At 40.2% G+C, this 26,627-nt stretch overlaps 1 protein-coding gene and 1 long non-coding RNA gene across 3 annotated transcripts in view; one reads left to right on the forward strand and one right to left on the reverse strand.

Annotated features, from left to right (window-relative positions):
• The window catches only part of stw (straw), a 62,062-nt gene that overhangs the window by 27,467 nt on the left and 7,968 nt on the right, over positions 1-26,627 (forward strand). For both annotated transcript variants that reach the window (XM_070289102.1, XM_041775885.2), the window contains exons 2-4: positions 7,850-8,339; positions 17,739-18,499; positions 24,806-24,990. In XM_070289102.1, coding sequence (XP_070145203.1) covers positions 7,850-8,339; positions 17,739-18,499; positions 24,806-24,990 — 1,436 coding nt within the window. The remainder of the gene's footprint in view (positions 1-7,849; positions 8,340-17,738; positions 18,500-24,805; positions 24,991-26,627) is intronic.
• On the reverse strand, positions 24,706-25,321 carry LOC138929662 (uncharacterized). The gene is made up of 2 exons (XR_011445888.1): positions 25,159-25,321; positions 24,706-25,101 (listed from the first exon to the last, which is right to left on the reverse strand). It is a non-coding gene; the product is annotated as an uncharacterized lncRNA (long non-coding RNA).

Genomic DNA, 26,627 nt, shown 5'->3' on the forward strand with positions numbered 1-26,627 from the left:
GTTTTGTTTGTACGGAGCTTTGCTGCTTTCAGAAAATTTAACTTATGTTAGGACTAAGCTTACAGTTAAAGACGCCATTTTCTTCTATTGTTTTAATAGTTTATACAAAAACTGCAAGCGTTATAAATAGAATCAAATCTTCAGTAGAATATAGGGGCAGATAAAGTTGGCAGATACATTCGAAAAAGTCTTTAAAACAATGAAGAAAATAAAGTCACTTTTAAAAAAGGAAAAAAACCTTTTTAAATTGCAAGGTGATTTTTCTGAAACTAAAAAAATACCACACAAGTACCCCTTATTATAAACCAGCTTTTTTCCTAAAATAAAACCACATACATATATAAAGAAAATGTTTTCTTTTTTCTGTTTGTTTTTTCCCTAGGTGTACACTTTGTCAAATATTCCGAATACAAAATTACTTATTTAAATAAAAAATTTATTTTAGTTCGAAATTAGGTAATTGTTTGCGTTATTCGTTTGTATGCAAGCTAGCTATTCCTTTCCACAAACGGTAATGAGTATACTGAACGACGAATTAAATTTTGTGAACGTAATACTAATGGCACGTTTTAGAAAAGTGAAAGGTCCATTGAGGTTCAATCTCTTTGAACCTGTTTGCCTAATAAGTCAACATACATATAATTGTAAGCATGTGTGTCAGACATAATTTAACCTTGAACAAAAGTATTTCAGTTGGGAAAGCTTACATCCTATAAAACATACATAAGTAACGCATACATACATATAAGTAGATTTTTTAAAATTATTTTTAATTAAAATCTTTTAAAAGGACATAAAGTATTCCGATTGAATATTTTATTTACTTTGAACTTCAATAAAGGTTCATTGTAGTTCACACCTTTGATGATGTGATGGAGACTTTTCGTCGTATTATCAAAGTATAGAGCAAGATCTTTCAGTATCAGTCGCGTTTTGTCTTCGGATTAAAAAGTTCAAGTTTTGTCGACGTTTGAAATTGACTGGATATTCTCTTGTTTCGGCGATAGTTAGCTGTTATTTTTAATTGAAACGAGCTGTTTCCATAGAAACTGCTGAAAATATCGGTGAATTATCGCGATACTTTTGTCGATATACTCTGTAAGGCTGCAAACATTGTGCGCGCTAAGACGAAGATGAAGATGAAGACGATGCTGAAGACGAATTGCTTGCGATGGGACTTAGCTAAATGGTTGCATAGTGCAAGACGAATTTGTTGCGATTTTGTGATATTAGTCGAAATGGATTTCTCATCAGATGAGAACCTGCTGTTAGAGGAAAGTTAATTTTTTGAATTAACAAAAAACAAAAAACTGAACTGAAGATTCACCCATTTAATTTGGAAAGAAATGTGGCAAATCACAACTAAATTGCAGTGTTGCCAGATGAAAAATTGACTCTCCCCCTAAAAAATCTCAAAATAGCAAGCGATTCGTCTTCAAAAACAGTACTGCACCGTTTGAAGGGCGCGCTATGTTTGCGGGCGAGCGAATTCATATGAATTGTTCTGCACTGTTTTTCGTCTTCAGCTTCGTCTTCATCTTCATCTTCGTTTCAGCGCGCACTATGTTTGCAGCCTAATTCAGTCATTTAGTCGTAAAGGGAATACCCAGTGTAATTTAAAAATGTATTGGAGGTCATATTATAGGTCGAATAGTAATAATGGTATCACAGTACGACATTTTTTTTTTTGCTGGTTTCTTGCAATTAACTGAAAAATAACTTAACTAAAAAATAATTTGTTTTTGATGGTTTCGAGGCTTCTGCGCTGCAAATTTAACAAATTCATTTTTTGGGTGTTAATTTTAAAATTTGTATGCTTTAGAAGGTTACAAAAAGTATTTAAAGATAATTGCAGGATTATATTTTTATATCGGATATTGGATATTCGTTGTAGTCGCATAACAAAATAAATTTGGTAACAAGAAAGGAACCTAACTTCGACACGCCGAAGTTTGTATACCCTTGCAGATTGCAATTGGATCATTAAGAATCGGGCCATTCTGGCTAAATAATTAAAAAGAAAATATATAAAATCTATATATTTATACATAGCATAAATAAAATGCTGAAAACACAAACAAAACAGAGTTTCAAAACATTTTACCTATACTTATTATGTTTACAGTTTGACAGTTAAAGTTTTACATTCCTAGCTTTACATTTTCTCTACATTTACCAATCGCTTGTATGGCAGCTATATGATGCTGATCAAGAATATATATACTTTATAGGGTCGGAAACGTCTCCTTCACTGCGTTGCAAACTTCTGACTGAAATTATAATACCCTGCAAGGGTATAATGATGTAAAACTGTTGAAAAACAATTATAATTTTTTTTTTTTAATTTATCGGATATTTGTATGGCAGCTATATGAGACCTTTCCGACCCTATAAAGTATATATATTCTTGATCAGCATCAACAGCCGAGTCGATCTAGCCAAGTCCGTCTGTCCGTCTCTCCGTTTCTACGCAAACTAGTCCCTCAGTTTTAAAGCTATCTGAATGAAACTTTGCATATAGTCTTCTATATACTCTCACTGCTATACATGTCGGAACGGGCCGGATCGGACGACTATATCATATATCTGCCAAGCAAATGTTCGATTCATTTTTAGAAAAAAAATTTAACTTGGCTGTTTATCAACATTTTTGCACAATTTTTTAGATATAGCCATTTTATATTATTTCAGAATTTCGGTAAAAATTTCATGAAAATCGGACGTCTATATCTTATAGTTGCCATAGGAACGATCGGGAAATTAACAGAAAAAAATTATAACTTCGTTGTTTTTCAACGTATTTTCATCTACTCTGAGATATGCGCTTTTGTAAATATTTCAGAATTTTGGTATAAATTTTATGAAAATCGGAAAACTATATCATGTAGCTGCCATATAAACCGATCGGTAGATCGGTAAAATGTAAAGCAGGTATATGCAACTGTAGCTGTCAAAAGTAAAATGTTATGAAACTCTGTTTTGTATGTGTTTTCAGCATTAAAATTTTGAATATAAATATCAAAACCAATCTGCAAGGGTATACAAACTTCGGCGTGCCGAAGTATCGATAAAAATCCATCAGTGATCATGTTCTGCTAAACGCAACCAATAACTATTCTATTCCTTCAGTTGAACGGATTTGTGTAGAATTTGCCTATAAAACCACCGGTGTTTATTAATATTTTTGTACTCCACTTTGTGCCTTCTGCGTTTGTTGTTTGCGACGTCGCGACTGTTTAATTACTGCTTAATCCTTCGCTCTGCCGCTCTTTTTCACCATCGGCTGTGTGACAACATAGTGCTAGTATTACACGATGAAGATCCAAACTACGGGAGCTTTCTTTAAAAATAAGACTGAAGATAGCAAGATTATGTCTGATTTTATCGGTTGAGGGAGAGTAGGTAGTTTTAAAAAACTCACCAAAAAGATCGGCAATGGCGATGTAGTTTTATTAAATATAAAGCGTGGAAGAACTATTTCGGCTCCTACGTGAACTGAACCCTACAGCGAGTTAAATCTTGATTCTTTAAAATAGTCCCCGTATCGATGGTCACTTCGAAAGTAAGATGGTAAGGGTCTTTAGATAGCATTAATGGATCAACTCTAGTAAAGTATATACCTACAGGATCGGATGGGTTACTGGGGTTCACCCAGTGGTTGCCGACCAGAAGCTGATTGTTTACGCTTTGGCAACTCATTTAACATTCCGTTGCCCGGTTTTCGAGGTCTTTGAACATCACGTGTTTTTCGCAAAGGCAATTAGGTCGCCTGGCTTACTCCTGAAAGCATCTTCTAGGGATGCCAGAACCGGAGAGCCTAGGTATCATATCCTTGCCCTCGTTTGGGTAGGCCATTTGCATATGAGATGCTCCTAGGTTTTGTTTGCCTCGGATTCATCACATTTCCGGCATTTGCCGTTGCTGGGTATCACCCAGCTTGATTGCTATGCTGCAGAATTCCCACTAACATTCTGCAATCCTTTCGTGGAATATGCAGCACTTAGTGACTGAGTTGAGCTCTTTGCACATGATTTTTGATATTTTGCAGGTTGTGGAATTACTCCTCTTACGGCTTTTTGCGCTTGCTTCAGCCCGTATCTCTAGCTCGCTTTGGAGCGTTCTTAGGGAGACAGGAACGCTTTCCATTCTTTCACTCGCCAGTCAGGCCTCGTTACCATCTATGCCCTGGAACCTAGTAGATCCTCACTGACTTAGTCGTGTTTAGTATATCTGGGAAAAAATCGATTCTCAGCAAATCGGTTTTTTTTTCGATTTTTTAGAAAATAAAATCGATTAAATCGAAAACCAAATTTTTTTATTTCTTACTTCAAATAAATTCAGAGAAAAACCAAAACTTAAATTTATTTACATAATCATTCATAAAACAATGAACCAAAAATGTGTTCATAATAAATCAAATAGGCATTCGTAATTGCAGGCTTGAGGACTCAGTCGGCTTCGATTTTATAAAAATCAAAGGCTCGACTATAGCTAAAAACAACGGGTCCGGGCAGTAGACAAAATTGCGGAATCCCGCGTCTTCCATAATCCTAAAAGGCTGAAGATCAGTAGCGATCATGCTTATCAAAGCCTTATCCAGCGTAGTTTTTAGCGATGAGCCACTTTCATAGGATTTCGCCTGTTTAGTTTCGAAAACTGTTTCAATGTTTCGTACGGCATTAGGAACGCTAAGTACAGTTGGATGAAATCGCTTCAATTAAGTAAGTAAGTAAGTTAGTTTGTCGTGTTTCCACACGTTTTGTAAATTTGGCCGCAGATAAGGACTCGCCAGGTCTAAAATTTTGCCAAACGTTGGACCTTGCACATTTTCGCTTGGGCTCATTAAGTTCGCCCGAATCCCAATGGTTTCCTACAAATTGAAAATAATAATAAATAATATGTATATATGTATAAACTTTACAACACATGTATGTACTAGACTTCTGCATGAATGCATCAAAAACGACAAATGAATAGCTTATTCTAGAAACGGGCACACTCTTTTTTCTGCACAGTATACTTGGGTGTGAGGGAGTAGGGTAGTATTGTCTGTTTTGACAGACAGTGTTCTCACTCATTCCATAGTTGTACAGCTGTTTATGAGTACAGCAAAAATTGTGTGCAGTAGTCAAGGCACTGTACAGTGTTTTGGTGTGCAGTTGACTTATTGTACAGTGAGTGAAACTTCATGACTTGTACATGCACACATATAGAGTTCTCGTGTGTACTATGTATTTCTTATAAAGAATTTTATTTTATTAAAGAATTTATATTTAATTATTATTCATTTCACGAGCGTCGTTTTCTTTGCAATCCATTTTTATGCACTTATTAAAGAATACTGAACTCATCTGCACAGTTGTACACAGACAACTAACAAGCTGTACAACTGTTTAAAAAAAGGACAAATATAGTACTCACTCCCGAAGAGTACAACCATATACTGCACTCACTCAAAGTGGGCACACTAAAATTGTTGTGCTATCTTCTTCTGGCCTATAAAGTATACTGTACAGTAAAGAACGGGTGCAGTATTTTTAAGAACTCTACACTACTGTACAGATCTGTTATGCTACAAATGAGTACACTCATGCAGAAGTCTAGTATGTACTATGTACGTATTGGCAAACATGTGAAATGAAAAACTTGAGCTTCGCGAAACACGTGTCTAAAACTAAACGTAAGAATATTTACCTGAGAGTCGCAAAAGCTTGTTCATTTTGCTCCAATTCACAGATCCACCAACACACACAATCCTAACGAAATCTAAAAAAATGTATTAAAAATTAGAATTTTAACTCAATTACTCTTATGTTCACGTCCTCTTCTTGCTAAACCGAATGCATCGATGCATCGACCAAAAAGAACGAATCGATGTTGTCATCGATTTTTTCCCAGCTCTAGGATATAGCCCGTGCTTTGGCAAGGTGTATATATTGCGTAGAGCCATGGGGTGATCACTTCTTTCGTTACTTGTAAAATAGCTGTCAATATTCCATCTAGTCCCGGTGCTATTATCCCCGGAAAGGAGTCTGTAGCCCAGTTGATTCTACTAATATATCTTTTGGGAGATGCTCTTCTCCAGTTGCTAGGTCCTGCTGATTATTCGCATCGGTTACCTCAGTGCATCCTGGGAAATGCGCGTGCATTAGTGCTGTTAGGGCCTCTTCGCTGCGCTCAGTCCACTGTCCGTCGTCGCGTTTGAGCTGGCTCTGTATGGTTGGCTGCTTCGATAGCAGCTTCCGGAGTCTAGCCGTTTCCGGGGCAGTCTCTATATTGGAGTATTTCCTTCTTTTAGTCCCTTAGTAGGACTAAAAGGTGAAAGGTCCTTATTCCACCAGAGTGGCCTGTTCCTCTTTCTCGTGTCCAATATAGGGCATGATGCGTGGTACGCATCTAGCAGTTCTTTCGAGAGGGTCTCTAGGGACTTTTCTATGTCTCCCGCGAATTCTACTATGCCCGGAGAGATCCCGAGCCGTGTCGCGATAGTCTTCTTGAACTTTCCCCAGTTAGTATTCCGGGGGTTCCTGAAGACTGATTGTTTTGGGGGGTGTTCGAATGCGTATTGGAACCGTATGTACTTATGATCTGAGAAGGATGGTCTCTCAAGGACTCTCCATTCTGATACCAAAGTACCTTGTCTTCTTACAAGAGTTATATATAGCACGTTTGAGGAGACGGGACCTACAAAGGTGTGTTCCTCCCCCACGTTTGCTATACTTAATTTGGTTGAGAGTATAAAGTCTAAGTGTGACTGTCGTTTAAGTCGGGGCTCCCCCACACGCAGTGGTGCGCGTTGGCGTCTGCACCCACGAGTAGTTCCTAGTCTTTCGGTCTGGTTTCGCCATCTTCCCGTATCTGGGCTAGATGATGTCCTCTGCTTCCTTGCTTATCTGGAAGACTGCACTTTGGCACCCCTCCTTGGGTAACGCAGAACCTTCCAGTCCGCGGTTGGTATGTCAGTCACCTTGGATTACGATGGGGAAGAGTACCTTCGCCTATGGAATGGATGGGATTAGCTCTCTGTCCACCACCTCTAGCTTGGCCCTCTCCCACAGCGCCTCCAACTGGCAAACCGCTTACCAAACCATTTAGCCACCTATCACTATCAATGGTGTGCTTGGGAGCCTCGGGCCTTCCTCCATCCGTGTAAACATAGACTCAACGAGCCGCGCATTCACCATCGTCCACCGCGCCTCGGTCATCTTGCCGGTCTCATCGCTTTTGTCAATGAATGCCAGGATCAAATGTCGTTTGGTCACCTTACTGTTTTTTGCGGTTTTGATGGACTTCTTCGCTTTTTGGGTAGGGCCTGCCTCCTTAGGCCCGCGTTGCAGCTTGCTCTCCGGTGCGTCCTTACAGGCGCTCTCGGCTGAGCCTTTTGTTGACAAGCATCTGCTCCACCTTGTTGGCGAAACCGCCTGACGAGGTCGTATGGGGGAATTTGGCGAAGTGAAGCCTGCCCTCAGCGGTCCTTTCACCGGCCCAGGTAAGCTTTACCTTCTCATCTGGGGATAGGGCGGCTTTTTCTGGATCCGACTCTGAATGCGAAGGGCAGCCTTGTACTGCGCGTTAGCCTTCATTCCCTGGCTTGAACATTTTGGTCCGTCCCTACGCGGGGAGCTGGTGCTTGGTTTCGCCGAGCGGCTTAGGCTTTCCTCCTCCTCTGTGGAGAGCTGGACGTTCTTCAGATCCGAGTCTGTGTCGACTATGGCACCCAGCCACCCTAATTAATGACTCTTTTGAAAGGACCCACGATTTTAGAAATATTTACAAAGAGAACTAATGCCTAACAACATTCCGTAAGCAAAGTAATTTCAATTATATATTAAAATTATTTTTTTTTCAGAAAATCATCCGGATTTAACACCATCGAGCTCTTTTTGGCAACAACATGTGGCCAATCCTAGTAGTTCAACACCCTTCGAACCGCCCTTCTATTCGGCAACACATGGCCTTGTCCAGACACACCCCTCTTTAAATGGGAATAATGTAGGCCCCGTGCCGCTTAATAGCAACATCCTTGGAAGTGGATCGTCTGCGTCAGGCACAGTAAATAGTAAATCATCTTTAACCGCTGGAAGTGGCTATCTAAATTCACGCGGAAGTCTGCCGAGTTCTGCACGTTATCCAGCTAATAAGATAACAGGCACCGTAGTCGAGCCTAATCCAAAATCACCATTCCGTCACTTGGATTTCTCAACTAGTGCAACTGCGGAATTGAGACGCAATCCTGCTCTGTCTGCCCCAGATGAATGTGCACGCGCTTGCCGGGAAGGCGAGCCGCCAAGAATTTGCTATTATCATTTTACCTTGGAATACTATACCGTGCTAGGCGCGTAAGTATAATATAAATATATATATATATGTATATTAAAAATCGTAGCTACTGGTTACATATTGTTGATAGCAATGTACCAGAACAGATAGAAAACTCCTTTATCGGGATGGACCCCACTTAAAACGACTTAACCTTGCGTTCATCGCATGCACTAGGATCTTTTGGATACGTCAAGTAATTCAATCATTCACGAAAATATCTCATCGCCAAATAAAAGTAACAACGACAACACATTCAACAGACAGCGTTAAACTGTAGTTATAGTCACTCTAAAGCCTCTTCGTACAGTGTGTTTTCCCAGCTGCAGTTCTTTGTCATTGGATCCCATATGAGTGTGTTGACAAAGCCCAAAGTCGTTTATATATTAATATATATAGATTATATATTTTGCATAACTATTGACAGCCTCGAAAGAATAACAACGCAGCCACAAAACAAATATAAATCCGGAGTATCACTTTTCTTCACTCCAAACTTCTGGGCCTCTTCAGGTGGGATTTTGTTTTGTTGCTTCCCAAAATGTTTAGTTAAAATTCTCAACAAGAAGGTACAAGAATCAACGTTCCACTGCCTTTGCGATTTATAATCAGAGAGCTTTGTCTTCAGTTTGAATTGTAGTTTTTGGGGTCTGAGAAGTTTTTACTCTAGTCTATACGCATATATACAAAACATATATATATTTATAAAACCTTTATTAATGCAAAATTAAACGAAAAGTGAATAATTAGTAAAAACAGAGTCAAATCAGTATAGATTACATCTATCTGAAAGTTTTTCGGCAGCCCCTTATAATAAAGAAACTGAGCTCCAAAATATTGGTTGTAATTGATCTTCGCTTAAGAGGGGATATACATGTAATCGGTCAAAATTTTGCAATTTTTTGTGAATTTTTTTTATAGGAAATAGTCAAGCAATCGTCGTGAAACTTTGGGAATAGTTAAATGTAGAATCGGAGATGATAAAAAAAATTAGTTATAAACAATATTTTACAAAATGGCGGACCTATGGAACATATGCCGCAGCGCCTCGAGCTTTAAGTTGCCCTGCTATGGACACGATGGAGCTCGTAATTTGTGTCGGAAATCCGCCAACAAAAATTTTTTTTTTTTTTTTTTAAAACCAAAAAGAAATTGTGACAAAAAAATTAAATTTTGTTTTGAATGAAAAAATGCCATTTTTAGTTAATCAGATTTCACTTCCCACCCTCTTAAAAAATACTAATACTAATTTTTATTACCCCCATTTTGATTCACTCCGATATGTTACATAGTTTTTTGTGAATAGTGTCCAAAGCATAGGTAAATATGCAAATATTGAAAGCTGAGAAAAATACGTATTACGTTTTGGATGCGCCCATTTTAACACTTCCCAAAAAATTTTGGTTTTATGTATATCCCCCTTAATAAATGCATGTTGACATGGAGAAATAATTGACTTACACAGGTGCTGAAAATGAGGAACAGTTTTGGGATGGCCGACAACTTAGAGATTTCTCTATACTTGTTGGCCTTCAATTTGCTACCTTTTTTATGGAGAGGAATAACAAATGATTTCTTCCAAATAAGGGCGAAGTGGGAGGTTTCTAAGGATAAAGTAAACAATTTTAGAAAGGAATTGAAAAGGCGTCGGCACAATACGGAAGCCCACAGCCAGGTATTCCTTCGGGACCTGGTAAAAACCTGGCTTAACACGATGAAGATCTAAAAGAAGAGAGCTTTCGTTTAAGGGAGGACTGAAGATTTGGTTCGATTTGGGGATGATGTAAGAATAAGCCTGATTTGAGTCTATTAAGTTGTAGTAAGTGGTTTGAAAAAACTGAGCAAATAGATCGGCTATTGCCTAATCATTATCTGTTGTTCTATTTTCAAAAGAGAGCGAGGAAGGATGAGTGGGTTTACGTCTAGTCTTAACAAAATTATAAAACCGTTTTGGGTCCTCGGAAAACTGGGCCCTGCAACGAGTCAAATAATTATTGTAACACTGCGTTATGCACGGTAAAAGTGAACCGAGCTTATAAATAACTAGATATGACAGTTCGAGAACCGGTACGTTTAAATTTAGCATACAGATTTGATTTTATATTTTTGAGTCGGGTCAACTCTTTGGTAAACCAAGGAGGCTTATTTGATGTTGACGGATAGTATAACGGAACACGTTTAATAAAAATGAATTCATAGCACTGTAAAAAATATCCAAGGCTTCCGCCATGTCAGTGCATATGTATAGATCGGACCAATTATGATAAATTATGAAATTATTCAGCCGTATGAAGTCCGTTTTGAAGAAAGAATAGGAAGTAGATCGGGCGCAGGTCATTTTTGTATGCATACATTTATTATGGGTGTCCAAAAAGACAACCTAAACAAGAAAGTATAGGTAAATTGTTATGAAACTCTGTTTGTGTGAGTTTTCAGCATTTTATTTAGGTTGACTTAGTCCGGACAGCCCTCGAGGGGCCACACATAGGCCAATATGGCCCATAGCTATCCGGGAAATTCCTGGATGGACCTAGAGACTATTTATACGGGTTTCGAGATCCTTGAATATCAAGGTGTTTTTCGCAAAGGCAAGGAGTTCGCCTGGTTTCCTCCTGGAGGCATCTTCTAGCGATGCCAGAACTGGAGAGCCTAGGAATGTCATTCCCTCGTTAGGGCCGGACATTTGCAAATGAGATGTTTCAATGTTTCGGTTGCCTCGGATTCATCACATTTCCGGCATTTGGCGTTGTCGGTAATACCAGGCTTGACTGCATGTGCAGCAGACAGGCAGTGACCTGTAAGAATACCCACTAATATTCTGCAGTCCTTCCGCGGAAGATGCAGCACGTAGTGGGTGAGTTTCTCGTTGTGTTCTTTGAACATGATTTTTGATATTCTGCAGGTTGCGGAATTACTCCTCCACCTGCTTTTTGCGCTTGCGTCAGCCCGTCTCTTTAGCTCGCTTTGGAGCGTTCTTAGGGAGATAGGGACGTTTTCTGTTCTTTCACTCGCCAGTCCAACGCCTTCCTTTGCAAGTTCGTCCGCGGTTTCGTTACCGTCTATGCCTTGGTGGCTGAGAACCCAGTAGATCCTCACTGACTTAGTCGTGCTTAGGCTATCTAGTGACTCCCTGCTTTCCAGTACATTTTTGGAACTGACCGCTGATGATTGCATGGATCTTATCGCCGCTTGACTGTCTTCGAACAAATTGACCGCCTCATGTGGACGGTTTATGCTCTGCGCAAACTCTGCTGCTTTCCTGATGGCGAATACTTCTGCCTGGAATATACTGCAGTAGCTTGGTAGCTTATACGACAGCCTTGTTTCAGGGTCTGAACAGTATATGCCCGCTCCAACTCCTCCATCCATCTTGGAGCCGTCGGTGTATATATTAAGGTGTTGAGCAGAGTCCTGGCCTGACTTCCAGTCATTTGGTCCCATGAATACTGTTGTGTTTACATCCGAGCACGTTCTGGGTATCATGTAGTCAGATGTACTGCTCGTCTCGACCAATTGAACTGTGCCCGAATCCTTGTAGCGACCAGTTTCCTGATGCAACCAGACGTTGTGCCGCCTTTCCTGCTGTCAGTTGCGCTTGGATATCTAGGGGATATATACCGATTATGGTTTCGAGTGCTTTGGTGGGGGTTGACCTCAGCGCCCCTGATATGCAGAGCAGTGCCTGCCGCTGGGTTCTCTCCATAAGCTTATTATACGTTTTCTTCTCCGTGGCTTGCCACCACACTAAGACTCCATACAGCAGAGTAGGACGCACCACCGATATGTAGACCCAATGCATTAGAGCGGGTGAGAGGCCCCATGTGCTGCTAAGCATCTTCTTGGATGCATATAGCGCTATGGTGGCCTTTTTTTACCCTCTCTACTACATTGGCCTTCCACGTCAGCTTGCTGTCAAGTACAATGCCGGGGTATTTTACTTGTGTTTTCGGGGTCAGCCTGGTTTTGTTAATTTTTGGGGGGATCCATTGCGGCACCTTGTATCTCTTGATGAAGAGAATAAGGTCCGTCTTATCCGCATTGATATTGAGTCCTACCTTCTCCGCCCACTCACATATCTCCCTGAGCGTTGTTTTCATGATCGAGCTGAGGGTCGATGGACAGACTCCCGTGATAATTATGCTTACGTCATCCGCATAAGCTGTTATCTTTGGTGCTTTCCTCTCGAATTTTTTGATTAGGTCGTCTACCACCAGATTCCATAGGAGGGGCGACAGAACCCCACCTTGCGGCGTGTCTCTGTGCGCTCGTGTCACCATGGAAGCGGTGCCCCAATCTGATTGTACCCGCCGGCAACTTAGAAGATTCCTTTTCCACAAGTTGATGGCGGGGGACGAGGTGGTCCCTTCTAGGCGATCCATTATTGCGTCCGTGCTAACGTTGTTAAATGCCCCGGATATGTCATATACATGCATATTCCTTATTGTTTAGGGCTCTCTCAATGGTGGCAACGAATGTAGTGCCGTCTCCAATGATTTCCCCTTCGTGTAGGCGTGATGGTTGGTCGACAGTTGTTTCCCTACATCGTTCCTGATGTATAGGTCCAGCAGCTTTTCCAGCGTTTTAAGTAGGAATGAGGTGAGGCTTATCGGTCTGTAATCCTTGGGGCTCATGTGGCTGCACTTTCCTGCTTTGGGCAGGAAGACAATCCGAGAGGTCCTCCATTGGATAGGGATAGTCCGTGCTTAAACAAGCTGTATATATTGCATGGAGCCATGGGGTGAACACTTCCTTGGTCACCTGCAGCATGGTTGGGAATATTCCATCTAGTCCTGGTGCTTTTATCGTCGCAAAGGAGTCTATAGCCCAGTGGATTCCACTAGAGGATATTAGATATTTTGGTAAATGCTGTTCTCTAGTTGCTAGGTCCTGGCGCTTATTCGCATCGGGTACAGTGCACCCTGAGAAATGCGCATGCATTAGTGCTGTTAGAGCCTCTTTGATGCCCTCAGTCTACTGTCCGTCGTCGCGTTTGAGCTGGCTCTGTATGGTTGGCTGCTTCGATAGCAGCTTCCGGAGTCTAGCCGTTTCCGGGGCAGTCTTTATATTGGAACAGAAGTTTCTCAATAAGTTTCTCTGCGCCTTGCGTATTTCCTCCTTGTAGTCCCTTAGTAGAACTTTGTATTCCTCATTGATGATATCCTCTTTCGCCTGCTTGGCGATTTTGAAGAATTCTTTGACTTTGTTGCGTCGGAGTGAAAGGTCCTTATTCCACCAGAGTGGCCTGTTTCTCTTTCTCGTGTCCGGTATAGGGCTTGATGCGTGGTTCGCATCTAGCAGTTCTTTCGAGAGGGTCTCTAGGGACTTTTCTATGTCTTCCGCGGATTCTACTATGCCCGGAGAGATCCCGAGCCGTGTCGCGATAGAGTTCTTGAACTTTCCCCAGTTAGTATTCCGGGGGTTCCTGAAGACTGATTGTTTTGGGGAGTGTTCGAATGCGTATTGGAACCGTATGTACTTATGATCTGAGATGGATGGGCTCTCAAGGACTCTCCATTCTGATACCAAAGTACCTTGTCCCCTTACAAGAGTAATATCTAGCACGTTTGAGGAGGTTGGTTCTACAAAGGTATGTTCCTCCCCCACGTTTGCTTTACTCAGGTTGGTTGAGAGTATAAAGTCTAAGAGGGACTCACCTCTGTCGTTTTTGTCGAGCTTCCCCATACGCAGTGGTGCGCGTTGGCGTCTGCACCCACGAGCAGTTGCTGGTCCTTCGGGCTGGCTTCTACCAAGCTCATGAGTTCTTCTGGTGGGCCCGTCCTGTCGTGTGCCATGTAGGAGGAAGATACCAAAAGGCGCTTTTTCCCGCTCTCTAGCATCACCACGGTCAGATCATCAGAGCTGTAATAAGACATAAGGTTAGCGTGTAGACCCTTCCGTACAAGTTTGGCGGTTCTATTCCTGCTTACCGTTGATGGAGGGAGCAAATTGTAATTTGGGGGCTTCAGTCCGGCGATGTCATTGCCTGAGGCGATCCATGGCTCCTGGACCAAAGCTATGTCGGCGGATCCTTGCTCCATGTCTATGAGGAGTTCCGCCGACGCGACCTTGCTCTTATGGTGGTTGAGCTGCAGCAGCCTGAGTGTCATGGGTACTGGCCTCACCTCCATACGACGGGTTGACTACTACGGTCAGGTCACCGTCCTCTCCTTCGTCGGACTCATCCAGCGTCATTTCCCGGTCGGCATCCACGATGGTTTCCAGACCTAGGTCCTTCTCCACCACATCTGCCTTCAGGGTGTGAGCAACCTTATCCCCGGGGTGGCGCTTTTTGAGGCGCAGGTATACGCTACCCATTCCCCACGCCATCTTACCGTATCTGCGATAAAGGATGTCCTCTGCCTCCTTGTTTATCTGGAGGACTGCACTTTGCCCCCCCTCCTTGGGTGATTGGGCCGCAAAGTGCAGAACCTTCCAGTCCGCGGTTGGGATATCCGGGTTCTGACGCTGCAGCAGCTTCAGCGCCCGGTCCGCTTGGATTGCGATGGGGAAGAGTACCTTCGCTTTTGGAGTGGATGGAATTAGCTCCCGGTCCACCACCTCTAGCTTGGCTCCCTCCCACAGCGCCTCCAACTGGCAGACCGCTTGCGTCAGCCACTTTCTCGTCGGGTCATCCATGCACTTTAGGATTTTGACCCCATTTAGCCACTCAGCGCCATCGAAGGTGGGCATGGGAGCTTCGGGTTCATCCTCCATCCGTGCGTACAATGATTTAACGAGCCGCGCATGCACCATCTTCCACTGCGCCTCGGTCATTTTGCCGGCTTCATCGCTTCTGTCAATGAGGGCCACGATCAGGTGTCGTTTGGTCGCCTCACTGACTTTTGCGGTGTCTTTGGGCTTTTTCGCCATTTGAGGAGGGCCTGCCTCCTTAGGCCCGCGTTGCCGCTTGCTCCCCGGTGCGTCCATAGAGGCGTTTTCGGTTGAGCGTTGCCTTTTGTTGGCAAGCGTCTCCTCCACTTTGTTGGCGCCAGTCGAACTCATGTGGGGGAATTTGGCGAAGTGAAGCCTCCCCTCAGCGATCTTCTCCTCACCCAGGTAAGCTTTGCCTTCTCCTCTGGGGATATGGCGGCTTTTCCTGGAGCCGATCCTGGATGCGGAGGGCAGCCTTGTACAGCGCCTTGGCCTTCATCCCCTCGCTTGACCGTTTTGGCCCATCCCTGCGCTGGGAGCTGGTGCCTGGTTCCGGTGAGTGGAGAAGCTGCACGCTCTCAAGGTCCGAGTCTGTATCGACTATGGCACGTGAGCGGCTCAACACCTCCCCTGCGCAGTTTTTTCGGCAGTAGCGTTGCAACTGACATGACCTGCTCCCGTCACATCAGAGGTGTAACCGCTGCCGACACGCAGAGAGGATTGCTCCCCCCCGTGCCCGCCGGTGGTAGCGGTCACGCCTTCCGACATTTGGGCTGACATCCGAGCTCTGGTTTCTTCCTTTAAACCCTCCAGAATGATTTCTTTTTCAGGGGTACCACCCACTTGCGTTTTATGCCTTCCGCCAGGCACCTCCACCCATGGCTAACGGCTCACTTTCTTAGGCTTTTTAGGGCAGAAGGAGTTGAGCCGTGACCTTTGCTAGACACTGTATTATCGCGGACGGGGCAAGCAGCGATGCATTACCCGTGTCCGGGCTAATATATAGTGCCCATTCCCAGCCGGCTCCCTCTGGGAGGGTTCAGATGAAGGATTTTTGTCAGGCCAAACGAATAAGAACGTCAGCTATGAATTTTTATGCGTACCGATTGATGATTCGACTAGATGTTGACAATCATCTGTTAAGATACCGCCGTTTGTTTCAACAGTACTGTGTCGACATGTACGTCAAAGTAGAAACGGAACGTCTCAATGTCATTCGTTTTAATCAGTCGAAGTTGCGCTCAGACGAGTACATCCACAGCTGAAGGACACGCGGCCAACATCGGTTGTTTGACCATTCTCCCAGCTACTTATGTTGGAAGCCCGCGCCATATGCATGAGTACTCGCAAGATGCGATGACGTATGTCCGGAATTACGGGCGCCCGGATTTATTCATCATGTTCACATGCAATCCGAGATTATGCAAAGGTACGCGGTTGCCCGTTAAGAAACTAATGAACAACGTGATTTAAGCGACGATCATCAAGGGCAAATTTAAAGGAGAGGAAGTTCTTATGCCACGAATTCCGATTATTCCAACAGATCTTCCATTCCAATTCAAGAGGATTCAGTTCCCAGTTCGATTGGCATTTGCGATGTCAATCAATAAATCGCAAGGCAAGTCTGCGGGATAAATCTGGACTTAAAATATTTTTCACATGGGCAGTTTATACGTAGCCTGTTCTAGTGTTGTAAAGCCATCATTATTTATTTTTGCACCGGATAAAAAAAAAATATTGTTTATCACATCGCTCTCCACTGATTTCGAGTCGAAAAAATTCCACAACAAATTTAAATTTCCAGTGTTCTGTTATTACTCTGGGGTTATATAAAGTCGTGAAATTGGGGTGAGACAAAGTTCGCCGGGTCCTCTAGTAGTATATATAATAGATCGCCATTCAGATCCAAATCAGAGCATTAAATAATATTTCATATAATTGGTTAGGAAATTAATGAATGAATGAAAATATAAAGCTATATATATAAAGTTCTTTTTTCTAATATTCAAGAGCTGCCAGGATCTAACATATTCCGCGCATTTTTGAATGATACACGTACATGTAAGAGTCAATTTCAGATGACTTCGTTTGGGGCGAAAGACGTTGGAAAGGGAAATTAGTTTTTTCCCGTGCCCAGTACCGAGACGGGACGTTAATGTATATATATTCTTGATCACCATTAACCGTTGAGTCAATCTAGCCACGTTTCTCTGCCGGACTGTTAACTGATTGATTTCTTCCACACGACATACTTTCAATTTTGTTTTTTTTTTATATATGTATGTATTGTGTAATAGAGGTTTACGCCGATGGTTAAAGGCATCGGCGGCGGCGTAAAGGTCAAAATGACTCGGCGGCGGCGGCGGCGTAGTAGTCAGAAAGAACCGGCGGAGGCGGCGCGTCAACTAAGGCAAAAATCGGCGGCGTGGCGGCGGCGTATATGTCTATTCTAGAGATGGGACATAGGGATATGTGAGATGAGACAATCTCAACGATTAATCGATTATTTATATGAGTATTTGGCCATTTTAATGAGTTATTTATTTTTTTTAAAGTTTTATAAAGAATAATAACACCGCAGGCCGCGCCGGTGCCGCACCAGCGGCGCGCCGTTATTTTCATAATTTGGCGGCGGCGCGTCAAATAAGGCAAAAATCGGCGGCGGCGGCGGCGTGGCGCGGCGCGGCGGCGTATATGTCTATTGTGTATACATTGCGCAATATCAGAAATATTTTATTTTTGAACCATCCTTTGTTCTTACATTTTAGTGCCTGTCAGGTGTGCACTCCGAACGCTACTAATACTGTTTGGAGTCATTGTCAGTGTGTTTTAGCTGATGGAGTTGAACGGGGAATTCTGACCGCAAATCGAATGATACCTGGACCCAGCATCCAGGTTTGCGAAAATGACAAGGTTGTTATTGACGTGGAAAACCATATGGAGGGAATGGAAGTAACCATACACTGGCACGGTATTTGGCAGAGGGGTTCGCAGTACTACGATGGAGTTCCCTTTGTTACCCAGTGTCCTATTCAACAGGGTAACACTTTTCGTTACCAATGGACAGGAAACGCCGGCACTCACTTTTGGCATGCCCATACTGGCCTTCAGAAACTAGATGGACTTTACGGAAGCGTTGTTGTTCGTCAACCACCGTCAAGAGATCCTAATTCTCATTTATATGACTTTGATTTGACCACCCATATAATGCTTATTAGTGACTGGTTGCATGAAGATGCTGCAGAGCGCTATCCAGGGCGTCTAGCAGTAAACACCGGCCAAGACCCTGAATCAATGCTGATCAACGGCAAAGGCCAATTCCGCGATCCTAATACTGGATTTATGACAAATACGCCATTAGAAATTTTTACAATTACACCTGGACGCCGATACCGATTCCGCATGATAAATGCATTCGCTTCCGTCTGCCCTGCACAAGTAACCATAGAGGGCCACGGAATGACGGTAATTGCAACTGATGGAGAGCCCGTGCATCCTGTCAATGTCAACACAATAATCTCATTTTCAGGTATGTCGCTAAAAGATTATTTTATATATATATATATATATTAAACACCAAATATGACATTTTATGGTTTTTGCCTTGTTCAAGGTAATAATATTTTAAAAATACAACTTTAAACTTCCAGAATACCTAGGGCTTAAACATTGCTGTTGAAAAATATATTGTCCTACATATGAGAACTTTCGATCTGCTTAAACCAATAAGATCTATATATGTCAGAGAGCTGCATTGAGTATGATCGGTCCGGATCGATCAACAACGCTCAAGCCGATCTCAACTCAGCACAGAAGATCGCCACAACATGTTCGATCGATCTTCGCGCACAATACGAACGATCTCGTTCAGTTAGCTTGATTGCTCTGCTTCCTGATTAAAACGGTTTTTTTGGTACCGGTATGATGATCGGAACTGATTGTGCAGAAAAAGAACGATCAAGTCCAACGATTCAAAAGAGCTCAGGCTTCACTCATGTTGCGCATGATTTGATTGTGAATGATGCAATCAGATTGAGAATTGCCTTGCGAAATGTGTTAAATTTTTTTTTTAACATATGTACATATATAATTATTTAAATGTTTTAAAGGAAACAAGTTGCGTTTCAACTAACTGATACAAATGACTTCAGTTATTTCTTCATAATTTACTCGTATAACTAAAATTTATGTAATGCAGAAAAAACTTAATATTTATAATTAATAATTTATAATTAATAAACAAACAGTTTGCGTCCGAGATTCTGCTAAATTTCGTCAGACTGAACCGAACCACTCGGCATGAGCAAATCAAAACCGGTGTGACCGAACGGTATGATTGCGATCGGCCTGAATGGAAGCAGCCGGTCTCGATCATTCTTTGTTGCTCATACAACGCGTACGATCAAAAAAAATCATTCCGAACCAAGTCAAGAGTGATCGGAACTGAATGTTCGCTTCGATCACGCTCGCTAACGATCATTCAATTTTGTTGATGCAAAGTTTTACGTCACAAAAAATCCGAGTCAATGATTGGGTATGATCGAAAAAAGTTTGATTGTTGCAGCTCTCTGATATATGTATACCTCCGTGTCTCCTTGCTGTTAAAACTACCTTGACATTTGAAGATGGTTTTTTGCAGAAATGCTCCTCAGATAAACGAGAAAACTGCAGACAAGAAATTCAATTGGATAATATAATTTATAATTTATTTTAAATTTATTTCCTCACCTTGGTTCAAAACACTGATTTATATGAATTGATTTATATGTCGTGACTACACCTGGCAGTTTCGCTTGGATTTCAAAATTAATAACATGCATATAAATCTATCTATCTATCGTAACCATTCACGCTTTCTTAAGTTCTGAATATGTTATGAAAATCAATTTATCTATCAGGGGAGCATTTCTTCAAAAATTGTTTGGTACAGCGATCAATCCGTTATTATTATTTTTATTTATTTACATATTTATTTTTTTCGCGCTTCCACCTCTCACCGCCCAACCGACCGAGGGGCGCAGCCGTGTGACGTACGGCACGAATCGCGAACTAAATAGACGCGTTAGAATGAAAGATGAAATTAACGAGGAAAGATTAGGAGAGAACAAAAAAATATAACAAAAAATATATAATATTATATAAATATACAAATAAATAAAAACACATGCAAAATTAGGAGAGAATAATATAAATATAAAAACAAGAAATGAAGATAACTTCGGCACGCCGAAGTTTGTATACCCTTGCAGATTGGTTTTGATATTTATATTATAAATTTAAATGCTGAAGACACACACAAAACAGAGTTTCATTATATTTTACCTATACTTATTATGTTTACAGTTTGACAGTTACAGTTTCACATTCCCAGCATTACATTTTCTCTGCATTTACCGATCGCGTCTATTGCAGCTATATGATATAATTGTCCGATTTTCAAAATATTTATACCAAAATTCTGAAATAATAACAGAAGCTCATATCTCAGAGTAGATGAAAATACGTTGAAAAAACGAAAATATAATTTTTTTCCTATTAATTTCCCGATCGTTCCTATGGCAGCTATATGATATAGTCGTCTGATTTTCATAAAATTTTTACCAAAATTCTGGAATAATATAAAATGGCCATATCCCAAAAATGATGCAATAATTTTGAAAAACAGTCAAGTTATAATTTTTTTCTAAAAATTTATCAAACATTTGTATGGCAGGTATATGATATAGTCGTCCGATCCGGCCCGTTCCGACATATATAGCAGTGAGAGAGAAGACTATATGCAAAGTTTCATTCAGATAGCTTTAAAACTGAGGGACTAGTTTGCGTAGAAACGGACAGACGGACAGACGGACGGACGGACAGACGGACATGGCTAGATCGACTCGACTGTTTATGCTGATCAAGAATATATATACTTTATAGGGTCGGAAAGGTCTCCTTCTCTGCGTTGCAAACTTCTGACTGAAATTATAATACCCTGCAAGGGTATAAAAATATAATATAATATAAATATATAAATAAATAAAAACGCATGCAAAATTAGACTACGGTGCTACACTACGAGCTAACTCTAGATATATTAAAGTTTTTAGTATAGAAGGGTTATCACTGCGAATAATAATATCAGAGAGGCGGTTGTAATCCCTACATAAAACCCGAAATAGTTCATGTGCTTCAAACTCCCGCCTACAGTGATTTATTACTAAGGGGATATGGGTTCTAGATGCTTATTAACCATGCACGAAATATGTTCAGAGAACGAAAGTTTAGGGTCTAAGCGAACACCCAAATCATGAACAAGAGATATTCTTTCCAGAGCGCAATCCTTAAGGGGGGGGGGGGTTGGGTTTTTATTTTTTTTTTTCGTAAATTTTTTTTTATTTTTTATTTTTAAAGTTCAACATCTTAAGAATGTGACCAAGTTTTAAATCGATCAGAGTAAAATTGACGAAGCTATGCGGAGTTGAACGAAGGTCGGTTGGTGTTCAATGCATGAGAATCACAAAGTTTAAAGCGCTCTCCTGAAAAATTCAATTCAATGGCCTTTTTTGCACCGAATTTACCTTACCCCCCCCCCCCCCCCCCCCCCTTAAGCGTATAAGTGGCAAACTGTGGAGTGACACGTGAAAATGTCATCAGCTTGCATTTGGAGCTATTGAGATGAATTAAATTAGCAAGACACCATGCTTGAAAGTTATTAAAATCCGATTGCAGGTCTGACTGGCAAGAGCTGTCCCTATACTGTAAGCATAGTTTAAAGTCATCAGCATACATAAGTATGGTGCAAAACTGTAACATTTGACTTTTTTTACATTTGGCTTAAGCATATGTTTCTCCCTCTATCAAATGACTTCAAATTTTTATGAAACATAGGGTATACGCATACCAACAAAAATTAGAACAGAAGATACAGACCTTTGAATTTCGAGTATTGAACTCGTGTTACAGTTTTGCTCGTCAGTGTAAGTACTCTGGAGTTAGTCAAAACTTTGTGCAGATCGTTGATAATGACTCCCTTACGGAACGCCAGATGTAAACCTAAGAAGTCCTGCCATTCAGATAACAAGATCCAATTAAGAAGATCAATCGAAAATCCCATTAAGTCCAGTTTCCGAACAAGAAGAGAATGATTAACAGCGTCGAATGCTTTCTGAAAGTTATTTCGGTACCTCCTTATAACAAAGGAAATGAGCTCCAATAGGTTGGTTGTTATTGATCTTCGCTTAATAAAACCATGTTGACATGGATAAATAATTGACCTACACAGGTGCTGCAAATGAGAAGTAATGACATTTTCGAACAGTTTTGGAATGACCGACAACTTAGAGATTCCTGTATAGTTGTTGGCCTCCAATTTGCTACCTTTTTTATGGAGGGGAATAACAAATGATTCCTTCCAAATAAGAAGAAAGTGGGATGTTTCTAAAATAAAGTAAACAATTTTAGAAGGGGATTACACAATATCTAAGCACACAGCCTGGTATACCTTCGGGACCTGGCAAAAAAACTGGCTTAACACGATAAAGGTCTAAAATAAGATAGCTCTCTACCTATCTGTGTATGTAAAACTGTAGGTGTACACTGTATATACAATATGTGAAATGTTAGTTAATGAAAGTTAACACTTGTTTTTAAGCATATATATTTTTAATTGCAAACTGCAGGGGTATAATAATTTCGGCGTGCCGAATTTAGCTTCCATTCGCGTTTTAAATTCGGTCCGTCAACTCGTCTCGATTATAACATGCTCCCATTCTATAGCGGACATCCTTCAAACAAAATTAAGCCTTCTTTATGCATCTAGTCGCTAATTTAAATTTTAAAAGTTGCCCTCTAAACTGGTCGCCAAATATCGAATGACAAAATGTCTCTCGTCATTGCTGTCGTGATCATACACGATCGAAAATTAACATGATCTTAATCAAATTTAACAAACTTCTACAAGCTGGTATGCAACCCTAACATACAGTGGCGAGCACAACTGAGTGTATGTTCACGATTCTGACTTTGGCCATCAATAAAAACCAAACCACACAAGCAAATCCAACAATTTTTTTGTATAATGTTTCTTAATTAATTTTTAGTTATTTTAAGAAAGAAACAGCAACTTATCAAATAAATTCAAATTCTTAGAATAAAAAAACGAAATAAACTCACATAAACTCAATTTTGCACGTTTTACCTACTTGTACCATTTTTCGCTTTCCATATCTTTTATAAACTAAATTTTATGTTTTTTGTAAAAGATCTAACTCTATAATTGTTCAGTTCTATTTTTGGTAGTTGTAGATCAGTTTAAAACGTGTTTTTGATGGCCAAAGCTGTATTTGGAAAAATATTATAAAAATATTTTAATAAAAGCCCAAAATTTTCCAAATTTTTTGTGATAAATTGAAAATAATGTTGTGAATCTAACAAAAAGTAGCAGTTATACTCGTAAAAGTGACAAAAGGACTTGGTATTTTCCAATTTCCATTCAGAAAAGTCGAAAGCTGACCCCCAAGCCTGAAGTCGTTGGCCGGAAATAATTATTAAAGTACTCAGGTGCTCATCTAATATTGTCCCAAATGCTAAATAACAAGCTTTTAATGCCAAAGGGTGCTTGTCTGACCATAAACAAAAATGTGTGTACATGTAATTTTCCAATATGCCACTATGCAAACTATTATATTTCCTTTACATGGTTTCTTTGAGTTCGATCGCCTGGTCGAATTAAACAATACTGTTTTTCATCACTGTGAAAACGGTAAAACATTAACTCATCAGACTAGTCAACTTGTTTTTAATCGTCAATGATCCAATTTAGGTGATTTTTAGTTAATTTTAAACGATCTTTGGCATTCTTATTGGAAAACGCAGGCTTATTATTTTTACGCTCGATATGTATCCGATGTCCTGCAATGCTCTTCTAGCAGTCCACTTGCTGACATTTTTGTTTATGGTCAGAAAAGCACCCTTTGTCATTAAAAGGTTGTTTTTTTGTATTTTAGACAATATTAGACGAGCACCTGAGTACTTTAATAATTATTTCCGGCTAACGACTTCAGGCTTGGGGGTCAGCTTTCGACTTTTCTGAATGGAAATTGGAAAATACCAAGTCCTTTGGCGATTTTATGAGTAGAACCGTCACTTTTGTCAGGTTTACAACATTATTTTCAATTTATCACGAAAATTTTGCAATTTTTGAGCTTTTATTAAAATATTTTTATAATATTTTTCCAAATACAGCTTTGGCCATCAAAAACACGTTTTAAACTGATCTACAACCACCAAAAATATAACTGAACAATTATAGAGTTAGATCTTTTACAAAAAACATAAAATTTAGTTTATAAAAGATGTGGAAAGCGAAAAAAGGTACAAGTAGGTAAAACGTGCAAAATTGAGTTTATGTGAGTTTATTTCGTTTTTTTATTCTAAGAATTTGAATTTATTTGATAAGTTGGTGTTTCTTTCTTAAAATAACTAAAAATTAATTAAGAAACATTATACAAAAAAAATTGTTGGATTTGCTTGTGTAGTTTGGTTTTTATTGATGGCCAAAGTCAAAATCGTGAACATACACTCAGTTGTGCTCGCCACTGTATATCGCTTTTAAGCTAAATCAAACGTTAGCAAACCTTCCGATAATGATGAGAATATGCTCAAAAACAGATTTACTAGTTCGCATAGCAAAGAGACAATCGGATATTCATATACAGATAGGCAAGTGGACGGGCCCCTAAGGGTCACACGTGGATCAAGAATATTATTTATTACAAAATATTATTATTATTTCGTAGTCATTAACTAAATAGCTTCAGTAGATGCAAATTATATATATAAAATGTTTTAGGTGAGCGTTATGATTTCGTTATTACCGCGGATCAACCTGTTGGAGCTTATTGGATCCAATTGCGGGGGCTTGGTGAGTGTGGTATTCGTCGAGCTCAGCAACTTGCAATCCTGCGTTATGCACGTGGGCCCTATCAGCCAACTTCTCCACCACCAACGTACGACGTCGGAATACCGCAAGGTGTGGTAAGTTGAAATCACGTAATTTACAAGTATTATTCAACATTTGGTTCCTGTATGAGCACTAAATTTATAAACGTACGTTCAGTTATATAAAGCAAATTTAAAAACCAGTGTCTAAGAGGTAAAAGGTTATATTCGTATTCACTGAATGCTAAATGATTTTCTACTTACACTTATCTCGTGAACTATTGTCTATAATGGTCATTCTTTTAAAAACAAATCAACAACAAAAATAAATCAAATATATACATTTCCAAAGGCAAGGGGACTTATGCTTTTGATTCTGACAGGAGTTACCTTTACCGTAGACTACTAATTCGACTAGAAAACTTTCTATTACTTACAAAAAATTTGGACAAAGTTTGAAATATAGGTTGTTTTGACACTTTTCAAGACTTAAAAACAAAAATGTTATTTAACGGTTTTACTGTTACTATTACTCTTTTTACGACGCCGTTTTCATGTTAGTATATTATTGGTATTTCTGAACACACAAAAGTTTACTCTGAATTCGGAGTTAATACGTGAAAAAAGTGGTGCAAATGAATTCTGCTTGAATATGATTATAACGCCGAGCGAAAATTAATTTACCGTGACGTTATGGACGCTTAAGGCCACTTTAAATACCATTTGAATAGGCACGATAATAAGCTAATTTATGATATTTTTCGAGACTTATAATAATTCATTTTGTTTTCCATTTTCTTGGGTATTGCTAAGAATTATTTCCGATTGCATATTTGATTTTACTTACTAGTATAGTGATTAAAAACAAAAGAAGTTTGTGGTAGTAGACCGTCCTGGCATAAATCCATGCTGGTTAGGGCTTATGGCGCTACCAGTGAAAAAGGCGAGCATGATAAAATTCCATCAAACATTACTGTCCTCCAGATGTAGTGGGTAAAGGAGTCATTTTTGATCAACATCAACAGCCGAATTGATCTAGCCATGTCCGTCTGTCCGTCGGCTTGTCCGTTCCACGCTATCTTGTCTTTTAGTTCTTAAGCTATCTGAATAAACCTTGGCATATAGTCTTCTGACTACTCTCTCTATTATATAAATCGGAAAGGGACTGATTGGATTAAATGCTCGGCAAAACTAGGAGCAACTAGCAACAACACAGTCATCGACCTACCACAAAAATGTAGGGTTTAGTAAAAGTTGGATTGCATTAGCTGGCAACTCCATGCAGGCATTTAAAAATAGCCGACGAAAGAGAGAAGAGCAGCGAACCGCCTTCGTCGAGCTGCACACTACGTAGCGAAATAGCACGTCGGAACGCTTTGAAGACGACTGAGGTTTAGAGGTTACTGAATGAGGCTTCGCAGATATTCTCCTTCTATTCTCAGTAGTATATAAGTCTTAACCGGCAGTTCTGCAGTCAGCACATACACTCTTTTGATATTGAGAAATCGATTCTTTGTCGTGTCTAAATGAAAACAACAAAGTTTTGGAAATTTTTGTAAATTAAAAACTGAAATTGTATACAGTCAAAGACCCCACATTAGATATTCTAATTCAAGTTATCATTTAAAACGAAATACTTCAATCGCAATAGCTTTTCGAAAGTTTTTAAAGCTTTTTATATCCGAGCTATCTATTTACAACGTTTTTTTTTGTTTCTATCGCCCCGGTTAGGT

This window comes from Drosophila kikkawai, chromosome 2L, assembly GCF_030179895.1.
Source record: "Drosophila kikkawai strain 14028-0561.14 chromosome 2L, DkikHiC1v2, whole genome shotgun sequence".
Taxonomy (NCBI): domain Eukaryota; kingdom Metazoa; phylum Arthropoda; class Insecta; order Diptera; family Drosophilidae; genus Drosophila; species Drosophila kikkawai.